This window comes from Crocodylus siamensis, chromosome 5 (assembly GCF_052110815.1).
Source record: "Crocodylus siamensis isolate JL-2025a chromosome 5, ASM5211081v1, whole genome shotgun sequence".
Lineage (NCBI taxonomy): Eukaryota > Metazoa > Chordata > Crocodylia > Crocodylidae > Crocodylus > Crocodylus siamensis.
Window position 1 is genome coordinate 73,441,488 of NC_143399.1, and position 22,852 is coordinate 73,464,339.

A 22,852-nucleotide genomic window follows, 5' to 3' on the forward strand; every position below is an offset into this window, starting at 1 on the left:
TTGGGCAGTAGTAACCAGCAGCACACTTATAAGATGGGAAACTCCCGTCTTGAGAGCACAGAGGCAGAAAGGGATCTTGGAGTCATTATTGACTCCAAGTTGAACATGGGCCAACAATGCGAGGTCACGGTTGGAAGGGCTAACCGGACCTCGTCGTGCATCCACAGATGCATCTCTAGCAGGGCCAAGGAGGTGATCCTTCCCCTCTACGCGACACTGGTCAGGCCACAGCTGGAGTACTGTGTCCAGTTCTGGGCGCCCCACTTCAGGAGGGATATGGACAACATTGAGAGGGTCCAGAGCAGGGCCACCCGCATGATCCGGTGACTACAGGGCAGACCCTACAATGAGACTGCGGGACCTGAACCTGTTCAGCCTTCACAAGAGAAGGCTGAGGGGGGACCTGGTGACAGTCTATAAACTCACTAGGAGGGGACCAGAAGGGTTTGGGAGAGACCTTGTTTCCCCTAGCGCCCCCTGACATAACAAGGAATAATGGCCACAAGTTGTTGGAGAGTAGGTTTAGAATAGACATCCGTAAGAACTGCTTCACGGTTAGGGCAGCTAGGATCTGGAACCAACTTCCAAGGGAAGTGGTGCTGGCTCCTACCCTGGGGGTCTTTAAGAGGAGGCTTGATGCCTACTTAGCTGGGATCATTTGAGCCCAGTTTTTCTCCTGCCTTGGCAGGGTGTCGGACTTGAAGATCTACAAGGTCCCTTCCCACACTACTTCTATGATTCTATGATTTTGTTACTTTATCCTCTTGGCTTACCCTGTGCTGTACTCCTGTCCCATGGATGGTGAGTTCCATTGGGCAAGAGCTGTCATTTTGCTATAGCACATAGTACAGCAGAGCTCTGATTCCTGACTGGGTCTGCTAGGCACTATGGGTATAAAATTAATAAACAGTAATTTGCCATGTGAGGGTCCAGCTGCACAACATTTATTGAAATATGTTCAGTATATTTCACGGAAGTGAATGCTCAAAGGCCAGAACATGAGTGCAGGGAACACCAGGATTCTTAGATTTGAAGGCCACAAAATCCAATCTTCATAGACTACATAGACATTAGGGATGGACGGGACCTAGGAAGATCATTGAGTCCAGCCCCCGCCCAAAGGGCAGGAAGTCAGCTGGGGTTATAGGATCCCAGCAAGATAAGCGTCCAATTTGCTCTTGAAGGTGTTCAATGTAGGTGCTTGAACCACTTCCGATGGCAGGCTGTTCCAGACCTTGGGGGCTTGGACAGTAAAGAAATTCTTCCTTATGTCCAGCCTGAAACAGTCTTGCAGTAGTTTATAACCGTTTGACCTCGTCATCCCTTGGGGCGCTCTGGTGAACAAATGTTCCCCCAGATCCTGGTGGTCACCCCTGATAAACTTATAGGTGGCCATCAGATCAGCCCTGAGCCTGCGCCTTTCCAGGCTAAAGAGCCCCATGGCTCTCAACCTGTTGTCGTAAGGTCTGTTTTCCTGACCTCTGATCATGCGCATGGCTCTTCTCTGGACTCTCTCAAGCTTCTCCACATCCTTTTTGAATTGTGGAGCCCAAAACTGGACGCAGAGTACAAGGGGAGAATCACGTCCCGGGATTTGCTTGTGTCACATGGACTAGAGAATTTCACTCATCTCCCCTTGTACTGAACTTGCAAGAACTTTTATTTGATTGAAACATCTTTTCCAGAAAAGGCATTTAACCTAGACTTGAAGACTCCAAGAGATAGAGAATCTGCCACATCCATGGAGAGTTTGGTACACTAGTGAATCACCCTGATTGCTGTTTATAGGTCTTCAGTGTTTCAAAGATCCTACCACTAGTTAATGGTAGAGAAAGAAACAAAATCCAGGATCCCAACTTCCAGCCCACCTGCTCTAAGCACTAGGTTGCACTCCTGTCCTGAAACAGGTCTGCTTATTATGCAAACACTAGCCAATTGCCCATCAGGAATGATAAGGCAGGGACAGAGTGTTGCCACCCACCATCCTGTGCCACTGTTGCTTCTCAGGAGCAGGGGCAGGGAAGTGGGGGGAAAGCTTGCCCTGCCATCCCTTCCATCCCCCTTGGGCAGCACATGCCTGCAGGGAGCAGGGCTGGGGGCGTGGAGTGTGCGAGGCCAGTGCTGCTGGCCTCACGTCCCCGCTCTGTCCCCTCCCTCTTGGCAGCACTCCACCACCACCAACTCCTGTCTAGAACACTCTTGGAGCACTCTGATTGGTTGTTTCTGTCAGCATTGTGATTGGCTGCCGAGACAACCAATCAGAGTGCGAATAAAATGTTATGACCAGACAGACAGACTAAGGCTTTTATTATATTAAAATAATAGTGGGCCTAGGACCACCAGCAAACTACAAGCCCCACTCAGTGGTTAAAGGGAGGCCATTAACTACATAACAACTAAATCCTTGGGTCAAATCATGGAAAAAACAGGAACAGGAGTGCAGGTCAAATATGGCACTTTCAACTTTTATATGCAGTTAATGGAGCTGGGTAACGTTTTTCAGCTGAAACTTTTTTCATATTAGAAGATTTAGATTGATTTGAAGCGCTGTTATAGTGCTGAGATTGCTTGGATGGTCCAGGGATGGTCCAGTGACCCGAAGAAGGACATTTTATACCCCAAAACTTGTTTAACATCTTGCCTAACTAAAAAAAGTCATTACAAAACTCCTTTAAAATAGTTCACAAATTTCTTGTGATTTTGGCAGATTTTAATAAAAAAAGATCAAAAATCAAAACATTTCATGCCAGATATTTTCTAATGAAATGTTTCTATTTCTGATTCAAAACAGTGTATTCTTTTGAAATTTAACGAATTAAAAAAAAGATCAAATAGTAAATGTAGGATCATAGGGAAGTAGGGCTGGAAACGACCTCATGGCTGCATCCACATGTGGTGTGGATGGTTGGTTCCTTGGGGATGCCTCTGTGATACGCACTTTGGCACATGGCAGGTTACCCTGGATGGGGTAGGGGAGGCTGGGGCCAGCACCGGGATGGCCCTAGTAGCATTACCTGGGGTCCTGGAGGCCTCCTGGGGCTGCAGCAGTAGTGATTCTGTTGCGCGGAGCCTGGCCAGTAGCCACAGCACAGTTCTGGGCAGCCCAGCTCTGCTTTTGAGCAGCGTGTGCTGCCTGTGTATGCGCTGCTCTGCTCTGTGGAGCAGCACATGCACTAGGCAGCACTTTGCAGCGTGGAGAACATCTGAATATGTGGTATGTGGCACCACAGTCATGCTTGTGGCACCACACAGCCACGTTTGTCTGGATGCGGCCCATGAGGTCATTTAGTCCAGCCCCTGCTCAAGGCAAGATCATCCCTAACTAAACCATCCCAGCCAAATGTATGTCCAATCTGCTCAAAATTTGGAGAGTCCACAATTTCTTTAGGTAGACAGAGACAAAAGCTTTTTTAGTTCAGGTCAAAGAAAATACTTTGTTTGATTCCCAAAATCCCATTTTTTCCTTTGCCTTTTCAATTTGACCAAATTTTTTTATGTTAACATGAAACAATATTGAGGGGGGAGTGATTTAGAACATCCAGTAAATTGTAATAACATGATCTACTTAGAAGTTTCATAAGCATTCATGAAAATTTTGCCCTCTGTCCTTGAGGGTCTGGTGAAGGCATTTGGCCAGAACCATATACCAGTATTCAGCACTAGACTTGTGCTAAAGGCTGGCCTTTTCAACCACCCTGTGAACAAGTATCCAGGCATTTCAGCTGGAGAGTTAAACACAGTTGGATATGATGACAACCATATTCCTTCCTTGTGAGCTTTTGGTTACAGAAACTGGAGTCTTAACCATGCTAGCCTGATGGGTTATTAAGGCCCAGGGCAGACTTTTGATCCATGAAATCCATACAAGGTTTTATACAGATTAAAAAAAAATCACTGGTTAAAAACAAAAATCACCTTCAACACATGGGCAAGACCTGAGCAAGAACAAACAAGAGACATAAGATGAAGCAGCATTTTACTGACTACTGAGCTCTGAGCCCCGATACCTGCCAGAGACAGGACTAGAAAGATTGGCTTTGCTCCAATGGGCACCCATGAGCCATAAGTTTGGATTCTTCTCATTTGTACATTCAGTGCTTATGATCCCCTCCAGCTCCACAGCTCATGGGCATGTCCAGTGCCCTTCCAAGGGAGCAGATGTGTGAATGGAGGAAGCAGATGGTAGATGTGAAGGGGCTCCCTGTCAGTGAAGGCCAGCTCCCTGTCAGTTCCTTTTCCTATGAAAAGGACCTGGAGCACGGGAAGGTGTGACAGGTAGCTAAATGTTCCTTGGTTTGTAACCCCAAACCCTGCTGGAATTATTTTCACTTATCTTGTCCTTAAAAGACCACCCCATCTTCCCAAACACAAATGATTTGAGCTCCAAAAAAATGAGAACACACTGCCTCCAACCCTCATCTTTCCAAGAGGCACAATCCTGCCCTCGGTAATCTTAAGAGGGGCAGTGGTCCTGCAAAGAGCTGTGACACTCAGTTTAGTGGCAGCAGTGTATTCAAGTGCCTAGTTCTTGGCCTGCACCTGTGTGTGTGAAGAGTGCTCTCCAGCTGATGTTCATGCAGGTTTCTTCAGCAGGGAAGAGTTGAGAGAGAGCCAAGAACACAAATTTCAAACATAGGAAATTATTTCTTTTCCTCAGTGGGAGTCTTCTGTTCTCCACTTATCTTTTGCCTCTCCTGAGCTGGCAGGTCCCTTCAGTCTCCTGCTGGAGAAGGATGCCCCTTATCCACCTGGCCTTGTCTGCCCAGCAGATTGCTTCCTCCTCAATCCCTCCACCTTGTTTTTATAGATGCAAACATGAGGCAAAGCATGGGCTGCCAGGTGAACCTCATCCTAGGGGGTCAGGAAGGGTCTCCATGGTTTTACATTTCTGGGGTAGAGGGGCCACACTGCCAGCCCTCAAACCTGTAGCAACTTTACCAATGTCCTTCTGTAGCATCTAGGCAGGCTGTATGAATTTGTGGGGAGACATCTCCTTCCAGAGTCCGAGTACAGCAGACTGACCAGACCTTGTCCAGAGCGGTGTGGGAGATAGGTCTTCATGTGCATGCAAAAGGCAGGAACTGAAATGCACTGGCAACAACATTGGGATCTTGATACCACCCAGTGTGTGACTAACATGGAAGGAACTCAGAGGAAACAACAGCAAATCCTGTTGGTACCCCCACTAGAACACTATAATCCAAGTCACCCCTGTTCAAGAAAAGATTTAATCCAAAAGCAGATTCAGAGTGGGGCTCCTAGGATGACCAGAGGAATGGAAAGTTGATTTTCTGAGAGGAGACTAGAGGAATTTGACTTATTCCATGTGGCAAAACAAAGGGATAGACTGTGCTCCCCAAATATATTGGGGGCAAACACCAGGGAATGACAAAGGCTATTGAAGCCAAAGGGCAATGCTGGCACCAGCATGGATGGGGATGAATTGGGGATGACTACATTTCTGTACTGGAACTGTGAAGAAAGTTTCCAACTCCTGGAGCAGGGAGCTGCCTTGCAATCTGATGAAGGGAAAAACCTAACCATTCTTTTAAGGTGGACCTTGTTAAATTTATGAGCAGGCTCATATGACACAGTGCTTATGACAGCAGGAGACTGGACCTGAAGAGCCAGAAGCAGTGATCCTGTGCTCCTCTCATCTTCTTCCATTTAAGCATTCCCAGGTGTCACTCATGGTTAGAACACTTTTGGACAGAGAAGTCACCAGCAACCCTTTAATATACACAATCAGAATGCTATTCTGTGTTTTATTATTTGATATTAAACACTATTTATTCTGCCCTTAAAGCTCTTTGTATGCCCCTGCTCTTCAGCTGAAAGGCAATGAACTGATTTGTACGTGTTGTTGGCGGGGGGAAGGGAAGCTGGGAGATCTGGGAGCTGGAGGGACAGTTTGAGCTCATAGGACAAGCGTATGAAGTGGGCATTGCTGACAATACCAACAGCATGGTAGTTAATTAGGTCAACATTTAAGCAGTTATCAAAAAGTTTCAGAGTGAATAACCTGATATAATGAATGGAGCAGTTCATGCCCCTTCTGCAGCCAATTTTAGGCTGGCTACAGATTTGGGCAGGCAACTGTTTTATGTCAACATTTTGCAACCTTACAGCCATATAGTTATCAGTTGATAGGAGGACCATATGCAGAGTGAGTGGTGGGTTTTGTTGCCAAGGAATAGCTGGAATGCTGCCTCATGTCTGCCTCCGAACTCCTCCAATAAACCAGGAGCTGCTAGAGGGATGAGATTTACTACCTGCCATGTGCCTGGTTCTATGCTCACTCCAGGGACCTGAGATGGCTCCTGCCTAAGATGTCCCAATGGTTCTGCAGTCATGGTTTGGAGAGACTTTCTACTGGGGGTGACAGTAAGGCTCCTGATAGGGGGCAAACCTGTCAAGGTTGAATTAAGGCTCATGAGGGCACTCAGTGGGCACCTCTGGAGACTTGCAAGGAGGCTGAGCCCACAGAAGAAGCACCCTCCTTTAGAGATAAGAGCAGGATGGCCCCCAAGCCTGTTGGCCAGAATGCATGTATCAGGTGTGTGTCAAAGGAAGTGGATATCTGGTGCCCCAAACACCTCCCTGGACCAGGTCTAGGAAGTCTTTTTCTTCCAGAGGGTTGTCAGGCTCCCTCCCAGGCTATTTTGGTTGGTAGGTGGTCAGCAGAGTCTCTCCCTGGCAAATTCCCAGCACTGCTGGGCCCTTCTCTTTAGGCTGTGTGAGTTGGAATGGACCCATCTCCAGAAGGGTCTCCTTTCCAGGCTGGGTGGGTGGGAAGAGGGCTTTCTGTGGCAGAGTCCCCCTTCCAGGCTGTGATGGCACCTTCCGTACCTGGGTCTCCTTTCCATGTTGGGTGGGCAGCCATGGTGCCTTCTGTGGCAGTGGGATCCCCCTTCCATGCTGTGTGGCTGGGGATCGTGCCCTCGGCAGCTGGGTCCCCCTTCCAGGTGGCCACAACAGCACCCTCTCCTGTATCAGGCTTCTCCTTCCAGGTCACGGTCCCACTGGCCCCATCAGCCTCTCCCCCCTTCCAGGCTGTGTGTGTGGCTACGTGGCGCTCCAGAAGGGTGCGGTGGGAGAAGTACTTGTTGCAAATGCAGCACTGGAAGCGTTCGGGGCGGTGTGTGCGCATGTGGACATTCAGGGAGCTCTTTTGAGTGAAGCGCTTGCAGCAAATGGAGCACTGGAAGGCCCTAACACCTGTGTGTGTCACCATGTGCTTCAGCAAGTAGTCCCGCAGTGAGAAGGAACGCCAGCAGATAGAGCACTGGTGGGGTTTCTCACCTGCAACAAAACATAGCAGTCAGCTTTGTGGCACTGAGCCCACAGTCCCTGATGCCTGCTTCAGTCATAATGCTGTACCCGTCATGCCTCCAGATGCCTTTACCACGATGCCACAGCCTGGTCCTGGCGCCCTACACCTTGCCCCATCTCAGCTGTAATACTGCACCCGAGTCCTGGCGTTTTCTGCCTGACACTGCACCCTGGCCCTGGTTCCCCATGCATCTGCTGCAAGTCTGCAGCCTGGATCTCAGTTTCCTACATCACAGCCCCCGGAAGAAATGAACTGTTTATCAGAAACCAGCCTGGATACTCCTCTCAAGAAGGGACTCCCCCTCTACAGCCTGGGGTGACCCTGCCCTGAGTCTGTGCACCTTCACCCCAAATCCTTTCCTCTATGTCGATGTGGGGAGACCCTGGTTGGGATGCCTCAGGAGAGAGAAGCCAGACTCTCTAAGATGGTACAGCACAGAGGCAAATGGGAATAACTGGAAAGACCTCCTCAGACAAGCACAGCCACCTGCTGATGGCAGAGAGCAGTGATGCATCACCAGGATGGAGGCCCATCGCTGCCTGGTAATGCTGGTGTCACTGGGACACAGCCCCGGGTCATACTGACCCAGCAAAACCTAGGCATTTCCCTCCTACCCCATGGGAATCAGAGAACGGGACTGTTTTACATCTTGTGCTCCATGGCAAGAGGAGCTAGAAGACTGCTCGCAGCTCTCAGAACTATTCCCTGCTTGGAGCTCTCTAGATCAGGCCCCTCCTTCTTCCCATACACAGCTCCATGAACATGAATCAACCCCTCGCCCTCCACAAGCACCGCTTCTACCTCTGCCTCTGCTTCAGTGTCTTCGTGCACATCTGGGCTCTAGGACCTTTGTTCCTGCTCTGTGGACAAGAAATCTCCAGTGCAGGAAAGAGCTGTAACTCATTGCAGGCACTAGCTTCTTTTTAGAACAGGTCCATAGCAGACATTAAAATTATTAAAAAGGTTATACAATTGGGATTTAAAGAGCCCAGGTTTGGGGAACAGGTTCTCTGATGTAAGGCTGCATCGGTGCACCTTTCAATGGCAGGGATCTGGGGCTGCTTCCAGGGATTGGCTTGGGGAAGAGTCCTGGATTTTGGAGTCAAGACCCGGTGCAGCCTCGGTGGATTAGTTAGGGACAGCCCCAGGTTCCACTGGAAGCATGCAGCTGGAGAGTGGGGAACTTCATAGTCCCTAGCTACAAGGTCGCTAAGTGGTGAAGGCTGTGACTGACTAATCCAGTGTGTTCTGCATGCATGTTTGAATCTCATCCTTGCATTCTGTAGGGGGAGAGGAGTCCAGGAAAGCTGGCTTTACTTTAAAGAAGCCTCACTGAGAGTGCAAGATCCCGATGCACAGGAAGACTATCATATATGGAAGAAGACCAGCTTGGCTTAGCAGGGAATTCTTCCGTAAACTAAATCACAAAAAGGAGGCTTATAAGAAGTGGAAATTTGGACAAATAACTAGGGAAGAATATAAAAGCATTGCTCGGACATGCATGGATGAAGTCAGGAAGACCAAAGTGCAATTGGAGCTGCAGCTAGCAAGGGATGTGAAGGATAACAAGAAGGGTTTCTACAAGTATGTCAGTAGCAAGAGGAGGATCGGGGAAAGTGCAGGTCCTGTATTGACTGGGGGAGGCAACTGTGACAGAGGGTGCAGAAAAGGCTAAAGTGCTCAATGCCTTTTTTGCCTCAGTCTTTACAGGCAAGGTCAGCTCACAGACTCCTGCACTGGGAAGTACAATTTGGGTGGGGAGGTGAGCAGTCCTCAGTGTTGAAAGAACAGGTCAGGGACTACATAGAAAAGCTGGATGTGTACAAGTCCATAGGGCCAGATGGGATTCACCTGAGGGTGCTGAGTTGGCTGATGTGACTGCCACTGGCCATCATCACTGAAATATCATGGCAGTCAGGAGAAGTCCCAGATGATTGGAAATGGGCAAATATAGTGCCCATTTTTAAGAAAGGAAAAAAGGAGATTCCAGCGAACTACAGATCAGTCAGCCTCACCTCAGTCCCTGGAAAAATCATGGAGCAGAACCTCAAGGAATCCATTTCTAAGCACTTGGAGGAGAAAAAGGTGATTAGGAACAGTCAGCATGGATTCACTAGGGGCAAGTCATGCCTGACCAACCTGATTTCCGATGCGGGGAGACTGGCAGATATGGTATACCTTGATTTTAGCAAGGCTTTTGATACAGTCTTCCATAACCTTCTCCCAGGCAAGCTAAGGAAGTATGGGCTGGATGTGTAAGGTGGACAGAAAACTGTCTGGAGCACTGGGATCAGAAAGTAGTAATCAATGACTTGATGTCTAATTGGCAGCCGGTATCAAGTGGAGTGCCCCAGGGGTCAGTCCTGGGACTGGTTTTGTTCAATGTCTTCAGCAATGACCTGGAAGATGGCATAGAGTGCACCCTCAGCAAGTCTGCAGATGACACCAAGCTGGGGCAAGTAGTAGATATGGTGGAGGGTAGGGCTAGTATTTAGAATGACCTAGACAAATTGAAGGATTGGGCCAAAAGGAATCTCATGAGTTTCAACAAGGACAAATGCAACGTTCTGCACTTAGGACAGAACAATACCATGCACTGATGCTGGGGGCTGACTGCCTGGGCAAATTCTTCAGATAAGGACCTGGGGATTACAGTGGACAAAAGCTGAATATGAGCCAACAGTGTGCCCTTGTGGCCAAGAAGGCTAATGGCATACTGAGCTGCATTGGTAGGTGTGTTGCCAGTAGGTCAAGGGAAGTGATTATTCCCCTATATTCAGCACTGGTGAAGGCATATCTGGAGTACTGTAGTTTTAGGCCCCCCACTACAGAAAGGATGTGGACAAATTGGAGAGAATCCAGCAGAGGGCAACAAAAATGGTAAGGGGGGTGGGGGATATGACTTATGAGGAAAGACTGAGGGAACTGGACTTATTTAGTCTAGGGAAGAGGAGACTTAATAGCAGTCTTCAACTACCTGAAGGTGGGGTTGAAAAGGATGCAGCTAGACTGTTCTTAGTGGTGGCAGATGACAAAACAAGGAGCAAATCTCAAGTTGTAGCAAGGGAAGTTTAGGTTAGATATTAGGAAGAGTTTTCTCACTAGAAGGGTAGTAAAACACTGGAACAGGTTACCAAGAGAGGTGGTGGAAGCTCCATCCTTGGAGGTTTTGAAGACCTGGCTAGACAAAGCTTTGGCTGGGATGATCTAGTTGGGGATGATACTGCTTTGAGCAGGGAGTTGGACTAGATGACCTCCTGAGGTCCCTTCCAACCCTAACTTTCTATGATTATATACATGCACACTGGCTGTACATGTCCTGGCCTTGTACCTTCCACAATGTGGGACATTCAGTTAGGCATCATGGAGCCTACTTTCCCTTGCTACAGACCCAATATTAGCCTCCACACCCTGGCTTTAAATGTCTGTGCAGGGGGAACCCATAGGCTCCCCATACAGGCTATTTAAAACCATAGCATACAGCCTGATGGTGCATGCCGCATGTTCAAATCTGTGAGCAATACAAACAAACCACAAATATAGTACACATTAAATGCTTTGCATTTCATCATCTTACAACTTTGCTGAATGTGTGGAATGTTGCAATTTGTGGCATGATTAACATATACAACACTGTAACGTCTTCCAGGGGCCATATGGCCCTGTGACCAGATCTCTTGGGTAGGGAGCAAATTCCCCTTCAACTTCAGGAGGACAATGGGGCTGTGTCTGTAGCCTCAGACTCCAGTGCCCAAGTCAATAGTTCTCAACCATTTTAGATGCAAGGTACCCCTTATTAGATTCAAGGCAAACCTTGGAAAGTGCCAGTTCTTAGCTTTCACTTGTTTTTTGACAACAGAAAAATAACAGCAATTATTCCATTGCAAAGAACTCAGAAAGACCATAACAGGTCAGAATGTCCTAACTGACAGCAAGGTTTCTTGTTTGAAATCTCTGGGTTTATCGTGTGAATCACGTGTATGTGTTTGCACACCTAACAGTGCTAATATTGTGTAGTGCCTTTAGAAGGATCACATGGCATCTAGGATGCCAAGCCACCCTACTTGAGAATCACTGACCCAGGCTCTTCCCAGTGAATGGAGACAGGGAGTAAGGGGCATCTTCCCCTGACCTGTCCCCAAGGGTCCATGCCCCTTGGAAGCCCCAGAGGGACCAACACCTGCCCCTCACCTGAATGGATGAACATGTGCTTGGTGTAGTTCTTGCGGGAGCTGAAAGTTTTCTGGCAGTGGCTGCACTGGTACGAGGGCTCAGGGCAGCGTGAAGGCCCGGGACGCTGGGCCTGGTCACTGTGTAGGGTGCCTGTCACCATGGTGCCTGGGCTCAGCTGCACCATGCTGTTGGCAGCACCCGTTTCTGGCTGGACACTGTAGAAGCTTTGGGCCACACCTGGTTGTGGCAGGTGGAACTGGAAGATGCTTGTGGTGGTGGTGCTGGGCCCTGCCCCTGCTGCAGCAGCCACGCTGACCTCGGCCTTCAGCTCCCGCTGGATGCCCAAGCCAGATACAAAGGCTAGGCTGCGGGGTTCAGGGGCCCGGGCTGTGAAGCCTGCAGGGGCTGGCTTAAAATCTCCTGCCAGGCTCCTCATGTTGGAGGCCTCAAGGCTGCAGTCAGAGTGAAACTTCTCACCATCCCGTGAAGCTGCTGCTGTCCCTTCGCTGCCATCCTCACTCTGCCAGGTTGGGATGAATGACTCGGAGAAGACATCCTGACCGCTGAAGAAGTCCTGCCCTTCAACAGGGGCATAGTCCAGCTGGACACTGTCCTTCCTGGCTGTGCCCCCACCCCCACCCCCAGGGTCCTCAGCACTGCGCATTTTGGCCTCACCACAGCTGGGAAATGCCCCGCCACCACCACACTCACTGAAGCAGCTCAGCTTGTTGCCCCCAGCTTCCTCTTCTTCCTCATTGTCCTCTTCCTCTTCATCCTTGATGATGACAGGTAGCGTGTCTGAGAGTTGCAGCCTCACTGGCTGGCGCTGTTTGCGGCTGTGACAGCTGGGCTGCACCTCAGAGGGGTGAAGGCCCACATATGGACCTTCCCCATCACTGCCAGCTGCTGCCAGCTCTCCCTCTGAGGCTGGCCGCTCCCTGCCTTCCCCCAGCTGCCTCTGCTGAGAGGAGAGCAGGTCACGAAGTTTGTAGCGCACTTCAGAGGCACAGAGCAGCTTAGGGGCTTCCAGCTGGGGAGCCCCAGGAGGCTCCATCTCATTGGGTCGGGAGGAGGAGGGACAAGAATCACGCAGGAGAGCCACAGTGCCTGGGCTATCCTTGGACTGCTCTTGGGATTTGGCAGTCGGCACCCTGGGCATAGCGAGAGGCATGGAGGGGGCAGAAGGAGGGGGTTTTGGGCTACGGCTCTGTGAGATGATCTGGGTGCATTCATCAATGACTGTCTTTATCTGGAGGATGGAGGCAGCTGTGAGGATCTGCAGGGCCTCAGACTGGGCCACCACCAGGGAGCCACTGTACATAAACTCTACCAGCTGCTGCACCACTTGGCTGGGTACCACAGGGGGCACCTCTATCTCTGAATAGCCCAACAGTAGCTTGTCATGGAAAAAGGGGCTGCCAGCAGCCAGCACACAGCGGTGGGCCCGGAGTGTAGCCTCATGGATGTGCACCGTCACATCACAGAAGTGCCCACCCAGGCGCTGCCCATTCAGTGTCTCCAACAGGGACTTGCTGAAGTTCTGTAGGTGGATGTAGTGGACAGCTTCAGCCATTGTTGCTCTGGTAGGCTGGGAGGAGGTCTGAGGGGCACACGTCAGTGAAAACAAATAGAAAAGTGTTCAGAAGGCAGCTTCAGGACTTGCTGGAGACTAGACACACATCAGAGATGTATATGGCTACTTAGGCCTGAGGAATGGTATCCATATTACAAGCAACTGCTTCGAGCAGAGGGCCTTCAAGGGAGTTCATAAACAAGGATGTGCTTCTTGTAAGACCTGAGAGAGAAAGACATGAAACTAACAAAACTCCCTTCTCATTTTATCCCACTCCCAGCCTATTCCCACAAAAATCCTTTTTAAGGAAGGTACATGCACTAAGCTCATATAGGGCAAGGATATGTTGAGGTTCAAAAGGGTCAAAGAGCAATTTTTATGGGAAGGAGTGAGAGGTATCTGACAAGAGCTGTGGCCACAGTGAGTCTTGGGTGGTGAGAAGATCAATAATAATACTAATTCTTACCTCTCAAAAGGTCTGCAAATATGAGAATGTGTGCTATTTTAACCTAGGTTGTGAATTGAAACCATAGCAGCTACTCCTCAGGATATCCCTTCAATCTTAGCATAGAGTATCCTAGCATAGAGCAATCTGTTATTAGTTGAGTGTATTTTGCCTTCTAAAGTGCTTAACCCAAGCTGAAAAAGGTAATTCTTATACTAGAATTAAAGTGTCCACCTAGAACATAATGTTCCACATTATGTTCTAAACGCAAGGTGCTGTTTAGGGAGCATCATCAAAAATATAAATACTAAATGGATGACATCTGGCTAAATGGCAGCACTATGGAGAAGGATCTGGGAGTCTTTGTAGATCAGACTCAATATAAGTGTGCAATGTGATGCTGCTGCACAAAAGGCAAATGCAATTTTGGGATGCATCAACAGAAGCATGAGGTGCAAGGCATGGGAGGTGATAGTGCCTCTCTACTCAGCACTGGTTAGGCCTCATCCAGAGCACTGCATGCAGTTTTGGGCTTTACATTTTGAAAAAGGACATGGAGAAGCTAGAGAAGGTACAGAGGCAGGTGACAACGAATATAAAGGCCTTAGAAAGCAAGTTATTTGAGGAGAGGATGAAGGAGCTCAGCACAGTCAACTTGCAGAAAAGGTGCTTAAGAGGGACAACCTTCAAATTTTCAAAGGGCTGCCATAAAGAAGACAGAAAACACCTTTTCTCATGCTGCAGAGAGTAGGTTATGCATCAGTGGCTTGAAGTTCCAGCAAAGTAGGTTTAGATATCAGGAAAAACTTCATCACTGTTAGAACAATGAGGCAGTGGACTAGACTGCCTAGGGAAGTTGTAGACTTGCCATCACTAGAGGTGTCCAGGAAGATATTGGACAGCCACCTAGGGACAATCTAGGTGTAGTTATGCCTATGTTCTACTATGGGTATATCCCATGCTTTTGGCCTTCGCTGGTTGCCAGAAGGGAACTCTCTCCCTATTGCTGCTGTGTGTCAGGGTTTTTTGAAGTCTTCCTCAGAGGCACTGGGTACTGGCTACAGCCAAGGCTGGGGTTTTGACTGTGGTGTGCTAATGCTCTTGTTGGCAGAGGTTCCTGGCCAGAGGGTCTTGCCTGTCTGCTATGGGGCAGACTGATCACTATATTTGGGGTCAGGAAGGTATTTTACTCCACAGTCAAATTGGTATGGACTATGAGGGTTTTTGCCTTCCTCTGTAGCAGGGGGCATGGCCCTCTTCTAGGGATCTCTTCAGCATATTTTAACAACCTTTTATAGAAATAGGATATCGGCTGCTGTGGTGCTCTTGCTTTATATGTGGCAGGCTAAGGTGTTATGTCTTATGGGCTAGGGACTGAAGTTACACACACCTAAACCCGTTCAACTGATCAGAAACTGATTAAAACCTGTAACAGAATAGAAGTTCAGTGCACATAAACCACTTTCAAACTGGCCAAAACTGGTTTAAGATAAACCTGGTTGAATGCAATATCAGACTTAACTGATTTGGGTCAAACTTCTGTTCCAGACCCCTTCCTGGTTTAAATTAAATCAGAGTCCCTCAGCATCCAACAGCATACTTTTCAGCCTTGGGCTAGGGCAGGGGCGGGCAATTATTTTGGGCAGAGGGCCACTTACTGAATTTTGGGAAGCCATCGAGGGCCGCATGACAGGCATCCCAGAGCAGATAAATATTAATTAAAAAAAATTTTTTAGGAACCCCATGGGCCGGATAGAATGGCCTGGTGGGCCACATCCGGCCTCCAGGCTGCATTTTGCCCACCCCTGGGTTACGGTATACTGTCTGCTCCAGACAGCAGGGCTGGCTTCGCCCCTCTGTTGTCTAGCTGGAGCAGGGAGCAGGGGCATGGTAGGGGCCCATGCCATCTGGCATCTGAAGGCGAAGGGGCAGGGAGGGGATTTATTCCCTTTCTCCCCACTCCTGCCAGGGGACCACAGCTGGGGTCTGCCTGGCTGGGCAGTCCCCATCAGGGTCCTCTACCTGTCTCTAGCGGCAGGGGCAGAGGGTGTGGTCAGAGCCAGCTGGCATGGCCCCGCCATCCTCCCGCCTCACCTGGGGCTGAGGCTGGGGCTAGGGCATGACTGTAGGAGCTGTGCATCTGGAATCATTGTCGATGCATAGGGGGTGCATACAGGTGCACATGCACCTCCTGAAATTGGTGGTGTACCCCCTGCGACTGGCCACTGCCAATGGTGCCTGTGAGCAGTCACTGCTTGCCACCCCCTCCCCTCATTGTTGACACCACCAGCAGTGTCTGTGGGGCAGTTGCTGATTGCTGCTGGTGACACTGCCAGCGGCGTCTGTAGGTGGTCAACGACCGCTTGTCAGCGCTTGCTACCCTCCCCGCTGCTGACACTGCTGCGGCCGCCTGTGGGAGCTCCCCTTTCGCTGCCACCACACCACTGCTGCTGTCTGCAGGCAGTCACTGTGCCCCCCCCACAGCCTCCAGGGTCATGTGCTGTTCATGCTGATTGCTCCCAGCTCCCCACACTCAGGCCGGGCTGTACCATCATGGAGCTGCAGTGCCTGCAAAGAATCTGTCATCTATGATGCAGCTGGCCTCACTCAGCCCCAGGTGAGGTGGGCAGATAGTGGGGCCAGCCCAGGTGGGCCACAGGGGCAGGGCCTTTCCCAGCTGGCTGTGGCTCCATGATAGCTCAGCCTGGGTGGCAGCGTGGAGGTGATGCCACTGCAGATACAGGTGGGGACTTTGGCAGCTGAACTGGTTGCACAGGTTGAATCCATCATGCCTGTGATTGCCTGGGCTCACTTGGAGGTGCTGGTGGACCTGAAGCCCAGCAGCTGCCTGCCACAGGGACTCATGTGCCTGCAGCTACCGCCACCACATCCTTGCACAGAGGATGTGAACAAGCAGGTCAGCTTCTCTCCAGCCTTGAGGTTGCTGCCCAAGCAAGGGGTGGGGGAGAAGGGCTGCTCTAGTGCCCCCTGGCTTTTGGCCTGAGCCACTGCAGGCATGTGGCTGTATTTCCAGAATCAAAAGTGAATGTCTATTCACTTGCAGATTGTTTCAATCTATGCAGGTTAGAGGTTAGAAAATGGATTTATATAAGATGGCTTGGATAGGGACTATCCTTCCTCAGGCTGGGGCCTGGACTAAATGACCTATAGAGATTCCTTTAGCTCCACTTCACTATGATTTCTAACATCTGGTAATCACCCTTTGCATACATCAGTGTTTGTGAAGTCTTGCTGGAGATCTCAAAGCACTTCATAGGGAGTAAACAGCACTGCCAGCTTCAGAGATTCCAAGTGATTTATGATCTTTTTTCATGTTACAGTTCCAACAGTCACAGGATAAAGCAAGAGTCTGGGCTTCCCTATAAAAATGAGGTTTGCTGTTTAGCTTCTTGGCTGTAATGGCTTGTATATGTACATACACACGGCTAATGTGCCCTGAAGGTTTAGGTCGCAGAAAGCAAACACGTGTTTCTGGCTTAATGAAGGAAAATCCTATGTTTAAACTAAATTCATTATTTTGTAGAACCAGAAACAGAATGCTCAGGGCCAGCATCATGGGACCACCTATACTTGACAGGGAAAGCAGGAAGGATCCACTTGGGGTTGCTAAGGTGGGGAGAAGGGGCAGCAGCATCCAGTGCCCTGCAGCCCAATGCTGTTGCTCTAATTCACTAGCCAGTGTCCCTCCGGGACACCTCCCCAAAAGGACCCAGGCTCCACCCCGAGTACTGGGATATCCTGGCTTCCCCCCTCCTCTCCATACTGTGAGAGAAGCCCGGCGTCCTACTCCCCGCAGCATCAGGGCGGAACCCAGGTGTCCCGGGGCCGCAGCAAGGCACCTGCTGCAGACGGGAGAGGGCGATTTGGGGAGGCCGAGAGGGGGCGGGGCCGCCGGCCCATGGGCGGCTCCCAGGCGGGGCGGGGCAGGGCCCTGCGGGGCGGGCGGGGCCGCACTCACCTCTCATGGAATCTGTCGGCCTCTCGCCTCCGCGACCCGGAACCGCATCCCCGAACCGCTTCCGGCCGCGGCGAACGAGTGAAAAGCCACTTCCGGCGTGCGGGGCGGGGGCTGAAAGAACCGGGGGATGGAGGAGTCCAGAGCCAGCGAGCGCCGACCGCGGGGTAGAGCGGACGCACCAGGAGTGGAGGTGGCCATAGAGACCGGAAACGGGGAGCTGGGCAGCCTCTGGGGAGAACGGACGCTCTCTCGATTCTCCTCACCGGGCGGCAGCGCCCTCTGGAAGCAGGAGTGCGCCGCCCTTCCGTTCGGCTCAGGGCGCAGGCGGGCCTGGGGCCTCCGCGCGCGCGGGTAGGGGGGGCGACCTGCGGCACCTGGAGGCGTGGTGGGGTCGCTGCCTTTCAGTACAAACCTCCCCGTCCCCCGGAGGGGCAGGTCTTGCCGACGCGCGGGGCCCAGTTCGAGTGTGCCTGGGACTGGCGCATCCAGGCAGGTGGTCTCGCTGGGGTCAGCGGTGCGCCCCACTGAACAGCGGCCTCTTGTGTCAATACCTGCTGCTTTGGTGTCTGTAACCTGGTTTCAAGTAAATGAAACTTGAGCTGTTTCTCTTTGTCAACTTGAAGCTCTAGTTTTCTAGCACTTTCTGCTGCAGTATTTTATACATTGAAGCTGTATTAAAAACCCGTGGCAGAGGGTGGAGGCTGAAAGGGAGCGTGAACTGGGTATGACCACGGGTTTTTTTTGCCCACTGTTCCTCTTACTTGCAGCCTCCAGCCTTTAAGGTCTAGGAAGTTCTGATTTAGGGGCTGTGCCCCTAACTCCTACGCCCAGTAGCTATTGATGCCCCTTTCCTCCAAGAATTTCTTCAATGCCTTTTCGAGTCTGGCTCAGCTGTCAGCTTCCATAACATCTGGTGGAAAAGCTCCACAATAGGTGATCTGATCAATGGGAGTCACTGCAGAGGAGGAAATCGCCTTGGTACTTTTACAATGGTGAAATGATTCTATGTGCTAACTCCAGGAACATTCACAGATTCAGCCAATTAGCATTTCTGGCCTGGGTGTGGTGGCTAACCTGCTGGCAGGACCTAAAACAGGTAAGCCCAAGTCCAGTTCCATCTTTAGATGGGTAAATGCCATTTTGGGTCATTAATGTAGGGTTTAGGTCTTGCTCCTCTTAGGAAAGTGTGTAATTCCATGGAAGTAATAAAATGGAGGAAAATGGTTGTCCCACCTGTTAATCTCATCAGGGTACTTGTCCACAGCATGGGAGAGCTGGGTTTTTAGGCCCCTTTCACCCAGAGGGGACTTGAGTCTGTATCTTCTGCCTCCCTGCAAAGGGCTCTGACCACCAAACTATAAGGAAGACATTGCTCCCAGAGTACCCCCTTGAGGATGGCCCCCTGAACTGCCTTGAGGGAAGAAGGGGGGCAAGGAAGATTGCAGTTCAGAGGTGGTGGGGCTCAGTGACATGGACACTGCTCTGGAAGGGGGAGGGCTTTGGCTTTTTACCCCCTTGCTCCTGTCTGCAGTAGAGCAGTGGCTGTCTTCTGTGCATGAATGACGCGTGCCCCTGGTGATTGGGGGGGCCCCGGTGGTGTTGGGAGCATGGTGGTGGTAAGCAGGGGAGCTCCCACAGATGCCGCCGGCACTGTCAGTGGCAGGGGGTGGCAGCAAGTGCCAACCAAGGGTCAGTGACCACCCGCAGCCACTGCTGGCAGCATTGGCGGCAGCCATCGGGGATTGCGGACTGCCTGCAGATACCGTTGGTGGCGTCAGTGGCAGGGTGGCGAGCGGTAACCGCTCACAGGTGCTGCTGACATTGCCTTCTTGTAGGGGGTGCACCCTGAGTGGGACACTGCACATGCACTCACGTGCACCCCCTACACATCGCCCTGGCATCTGTGTATCTATTTTGTCCAATTATTATTAAATGCAAAATGCAGAAGCACATTCAGAGCAGGTCCTTCCAAGGCAGTGCCCATCTCACTAAGTCACACTCCCTCTGGCTTGCTGTCCTGTGATTATGGATCATGAGACAAAGTTATTGGTCCCTGTGCAATGAATCATTATTATAATTTACTGTTGCTGCCCAGCAACTTTAAATTGAATATTCATGATTTAGCCTGTGCCAGGGGACTGTTAATACATACTTTCCTTTCCTTTTTAGTTGCAGACTCTAGTTTAGGTAACAATAGTTTCTGTATTGCTGAGTTGATGCTAGTTTCATTCTTCCCAATTTTATATGAAATTCCATTTACTGCTGCCTTTGTCTCACTTTTATTGTTAAATAAGTTTGCCCTTCTCCATCCTGTAAAAGGGAATGTGAGGAGGACAAATACTTTAGGAAAAAATGCATTGGCTGGCTGGATTACTTTCCTCTCTTTATCTTTTCAGGAGAAGTCCTTTTGAATGCCCAATTAAATATATTTTCACAACAAATAATTTTGGTGCATTTAGTTTTAAGTGTATACCCCATATCTTCCTGACACATGATGAAAACATCCCTTGCAAAGTTTGTGGAATTCTGGTGGTTCAGATTTATTTGTTAGGAGTGAACAGTATGGTGGCACCTCCCCCAGAAATTAACTCAATGAAATTTACTGAAGATAAATACGGAGCCCTGTATGTAGGATGGAATAGACACATGCACAAATACAGATTGCAGTACTGCAGAAAGGGTTGGGGTGGGAGCTTATATTGAAGCATAAGCTGAATGTTTCATAGTTCCATAGTTGGTAGGGGCGGAAGGGACCTGAGCAGATCTTCAAGTCCAACCCCCTGCCATGGCAGGAAAGAGTACTGGGGTCAAATGACCCCAGTGAGGTTTTCATCCAGCCTCCTCTTAAAGACTCCCAGGGTAGGAGCCAGCACCACTTCTCTTGGAAATTGGTTCCAGATCCTAGCTGCCCTGACCGTGAAGTAGCGCCTCCTGATATCTAGCCTAAATCTACCCTCTGCCAGCTTGTGACTTATTTCTTGTCACTCCTGGTAGTGCTCGGGGGAACAGGGACTCCCCCAATGCCTGCTGGTCCCCTCTAACTAGTTTGTAACAGGCCACGGAGAGCGTGGCGAGGGCCCAAGAGAGGGCAAGGCTCCAGAGGGGGCAGAGAGCGCATGCGAGGAGTGCAGGCGTGGGCCCTAGAAAGGGCAAGGCCCCAGAGGGGTGCAGAGAGTGTGGCGCAGGCCCAGAGGCAGGGCAGCGGCCGCGGAGAGCGTGGCGAGGGCCCTAGAGAGGGCAAGGCTCCAGAGGGGGCAGAGAGCGCGTGCGAGGAGCGCAGGCGTGGGCCCAGAAGGGGGGGCAACGGCCGCGGATAGGGCAGCGGCGGCAGAGAGCCAGGCCCAGGGATATCAGGCGGGTGATGAGCCTGGGGTGCTAGAGAGAGCACCAGAGGGCAAGGGACCACACAACGTCCCATGCATACCCCTTAAGGGAGGGGTGCACAGAGGCACCCCATATGGAGTAGGGGCAGGACACATTATGTACCATTCACCAGGGAGATAAAGGCAGCCTCCCATTTAAAACTCATTTAAGATCAAAGTCGTGGTGGGCGAGAATCTGAGGGTGCTTGGACGACCTGAAGTGACGGTAGAGGGGCGCTAGGGAGTTCACGGCCGCTCCTAGGCCCCACTCCCTCACAACTGGTGCATTGGCTGGGAAGTTGGCTGTGCCCGGGGGTAGAACCCATGACCCTGTAGAAGGGACACGAACCCCAGGGCAAAGAGGGGTGTGATAGGAAGTCAGTTTTGTCACTTGTTAGAAGATGGAGGTCCATTATGCAGCGTGCTGTGCTGAGGCCGAGGCCATAGGGCAAATACATGAGGCTGGCGAAGAGGTAGCCCAGGGGGGCTTGAGGAAAGCCAGGAAGAGCTCGTGTATCGGCTGAGGATGGGGGAAGTTCAGGAGCAAGTGATTCAGCTAGAGCAGGAACTAGAACTTGTGAGAGCACAAAAGGAAAGTGCTGAGGCCAAGTCGGCCGCCCTGGAGTGACACTTGTCGACGGGTAGAAAGGGCGGGGCGGCTAAGGAAGTTAGACGCCTCATAGGTGGTGAGGCGGAGAGGATTGAATGGGTAGAGCTGTTCTTGGCCAGCAAAATAAAAAGAAGCCAAGACAGGGAATATCGGCTCTGTGCGATGCAGGCAGAATTGGGGCGTTGGAAGGACCAGGTTCTTGAGGCTAGACAGATCCCGGTACGAGGATAAAAGGAGTTACAACTAGAGTTGGAGGTATCTAGGGATTTGATAACCACTTTGCAGTGAGAGCTTGAGGCTCACGAGATGCAAATACAGGACCTCCAGGAGGACCGGGAACAGTGGCAGGAGAGGTGCTTAGGGGCCGAGTGTTCTGTTAACCAGTTCCAAGAACAAATGAGCCGGGAATGCGCCCAAACTGAGGCATCGACGAAAATGTGGGAACAACAGTTAGAGAAGGTGAAGGCCTTAATGGAGGAGCAGGAGGGGCCCTGGAAGGCCCTAGAAAAACAATTGGAGACTCTCCAGAAGGAGATCGAACAGCTAGGGGCCGCAATAAAAGGCCTGGAGAGTCAGCTAAGAGAAAGCCAAGGTAGGGAGACCGACTTAGCCACGGACAAGAGGCAACTCCAGGCGGAGAAGCAGACCCTGGAGGATAAGATACAGGGGCTGTGGGAAGTCAATAGCCAATTGACCTTAGAGCTCTCTGAGGTTAGGGAAACGGAGGGATTAAGGGCCGCGGGCTTAGTCGAGTGCGAGGTACAGACCTTGGATAGTGTAAGCCGACCAGAACAGGCATTCGAGGAGCTAGGAGAGCAAGTGTGGGGTCTGCAGACAGAAAGAGACCATCTTAAGGAGTAGACGAAAGCACTAGAGACCCCCCTAGCAGAGAGTCAAGTTAAGGTGACAGTCCTTATTGCAGAGCAGGAGAGGCTGCAACTGCAATTGCAAGCCCTGAGGAAAGATCTGCAGAGGCTGGAGGAGGATGGTCAGGAGTCCTCCGAGGTAGGCAGCCAGATGACCGAGGAACCTCCCCAGTTCCTGGTGGTTGAGAAGGAAAAGGGGAAGGCCCTCAAAGAGCAGGGAGTACAAACCCTGGGGAGCCCAGCCAGCTTGGAGAGGAAGCTGGAAGGGCTGGAGAAACAGTTAGGGAGCTATGTGAGAGCCAACCAGATGGAGCTCCGGGAAAGGGGGGCACTTATGGAGGCGCTGAGACAGACGGAGGCGCAGGTTGAGGGACTCCAGTCTCTACTGAGTTAAGGCTCAGAGAAAGGGAAGCCCCCTAGGACCAAAAGTCCAAAGTGCCCTCAGAGGACGGGTGGATTAGAAAAGTTGAGTGGTATCACCCGGGAGGAGAACCTCACTGGAGAAAGCCTG

At 50.8% G+C, this 22,852-nt stretch overlaps 1 protein-coding gene across 1 annotated transcript; it reads right to left on the reverse strand.

Moving 5' to 3' along the window:
- Nucleotides 1-1,319: 1,319 nt before the first annotated feature.
- Nucleotides 1,320-20,158, reverse strand: ZBTB45 (zinc finger and BTB domain containing 45). The gene is made up of 3 exons (XM_090049058.1): nucleotides 17,504-20,158; nucleotides 11,525-13,301; nucleotides 1,320-7,302 (listed from the first exon to the last, which is right to left on the reverse strand). The coding sequence occupies exons 2-3, from the start codon at nucleotides 13,077-13,079 to the stop codon at nucleotides 6,728-6,730; spliced, it is 2,130 nt and encodes a 709-aa protein (XP_089905184.1). The 5' UTR covers nucleotides 13,080-13,301; nucleotides 17,504-20,158; the 3' UTR covers nucleotides 1,320-6,727.
- Between the last annotated feature and the right edge of the window lie 2,694 nt (nucleotides 20,159-22,852).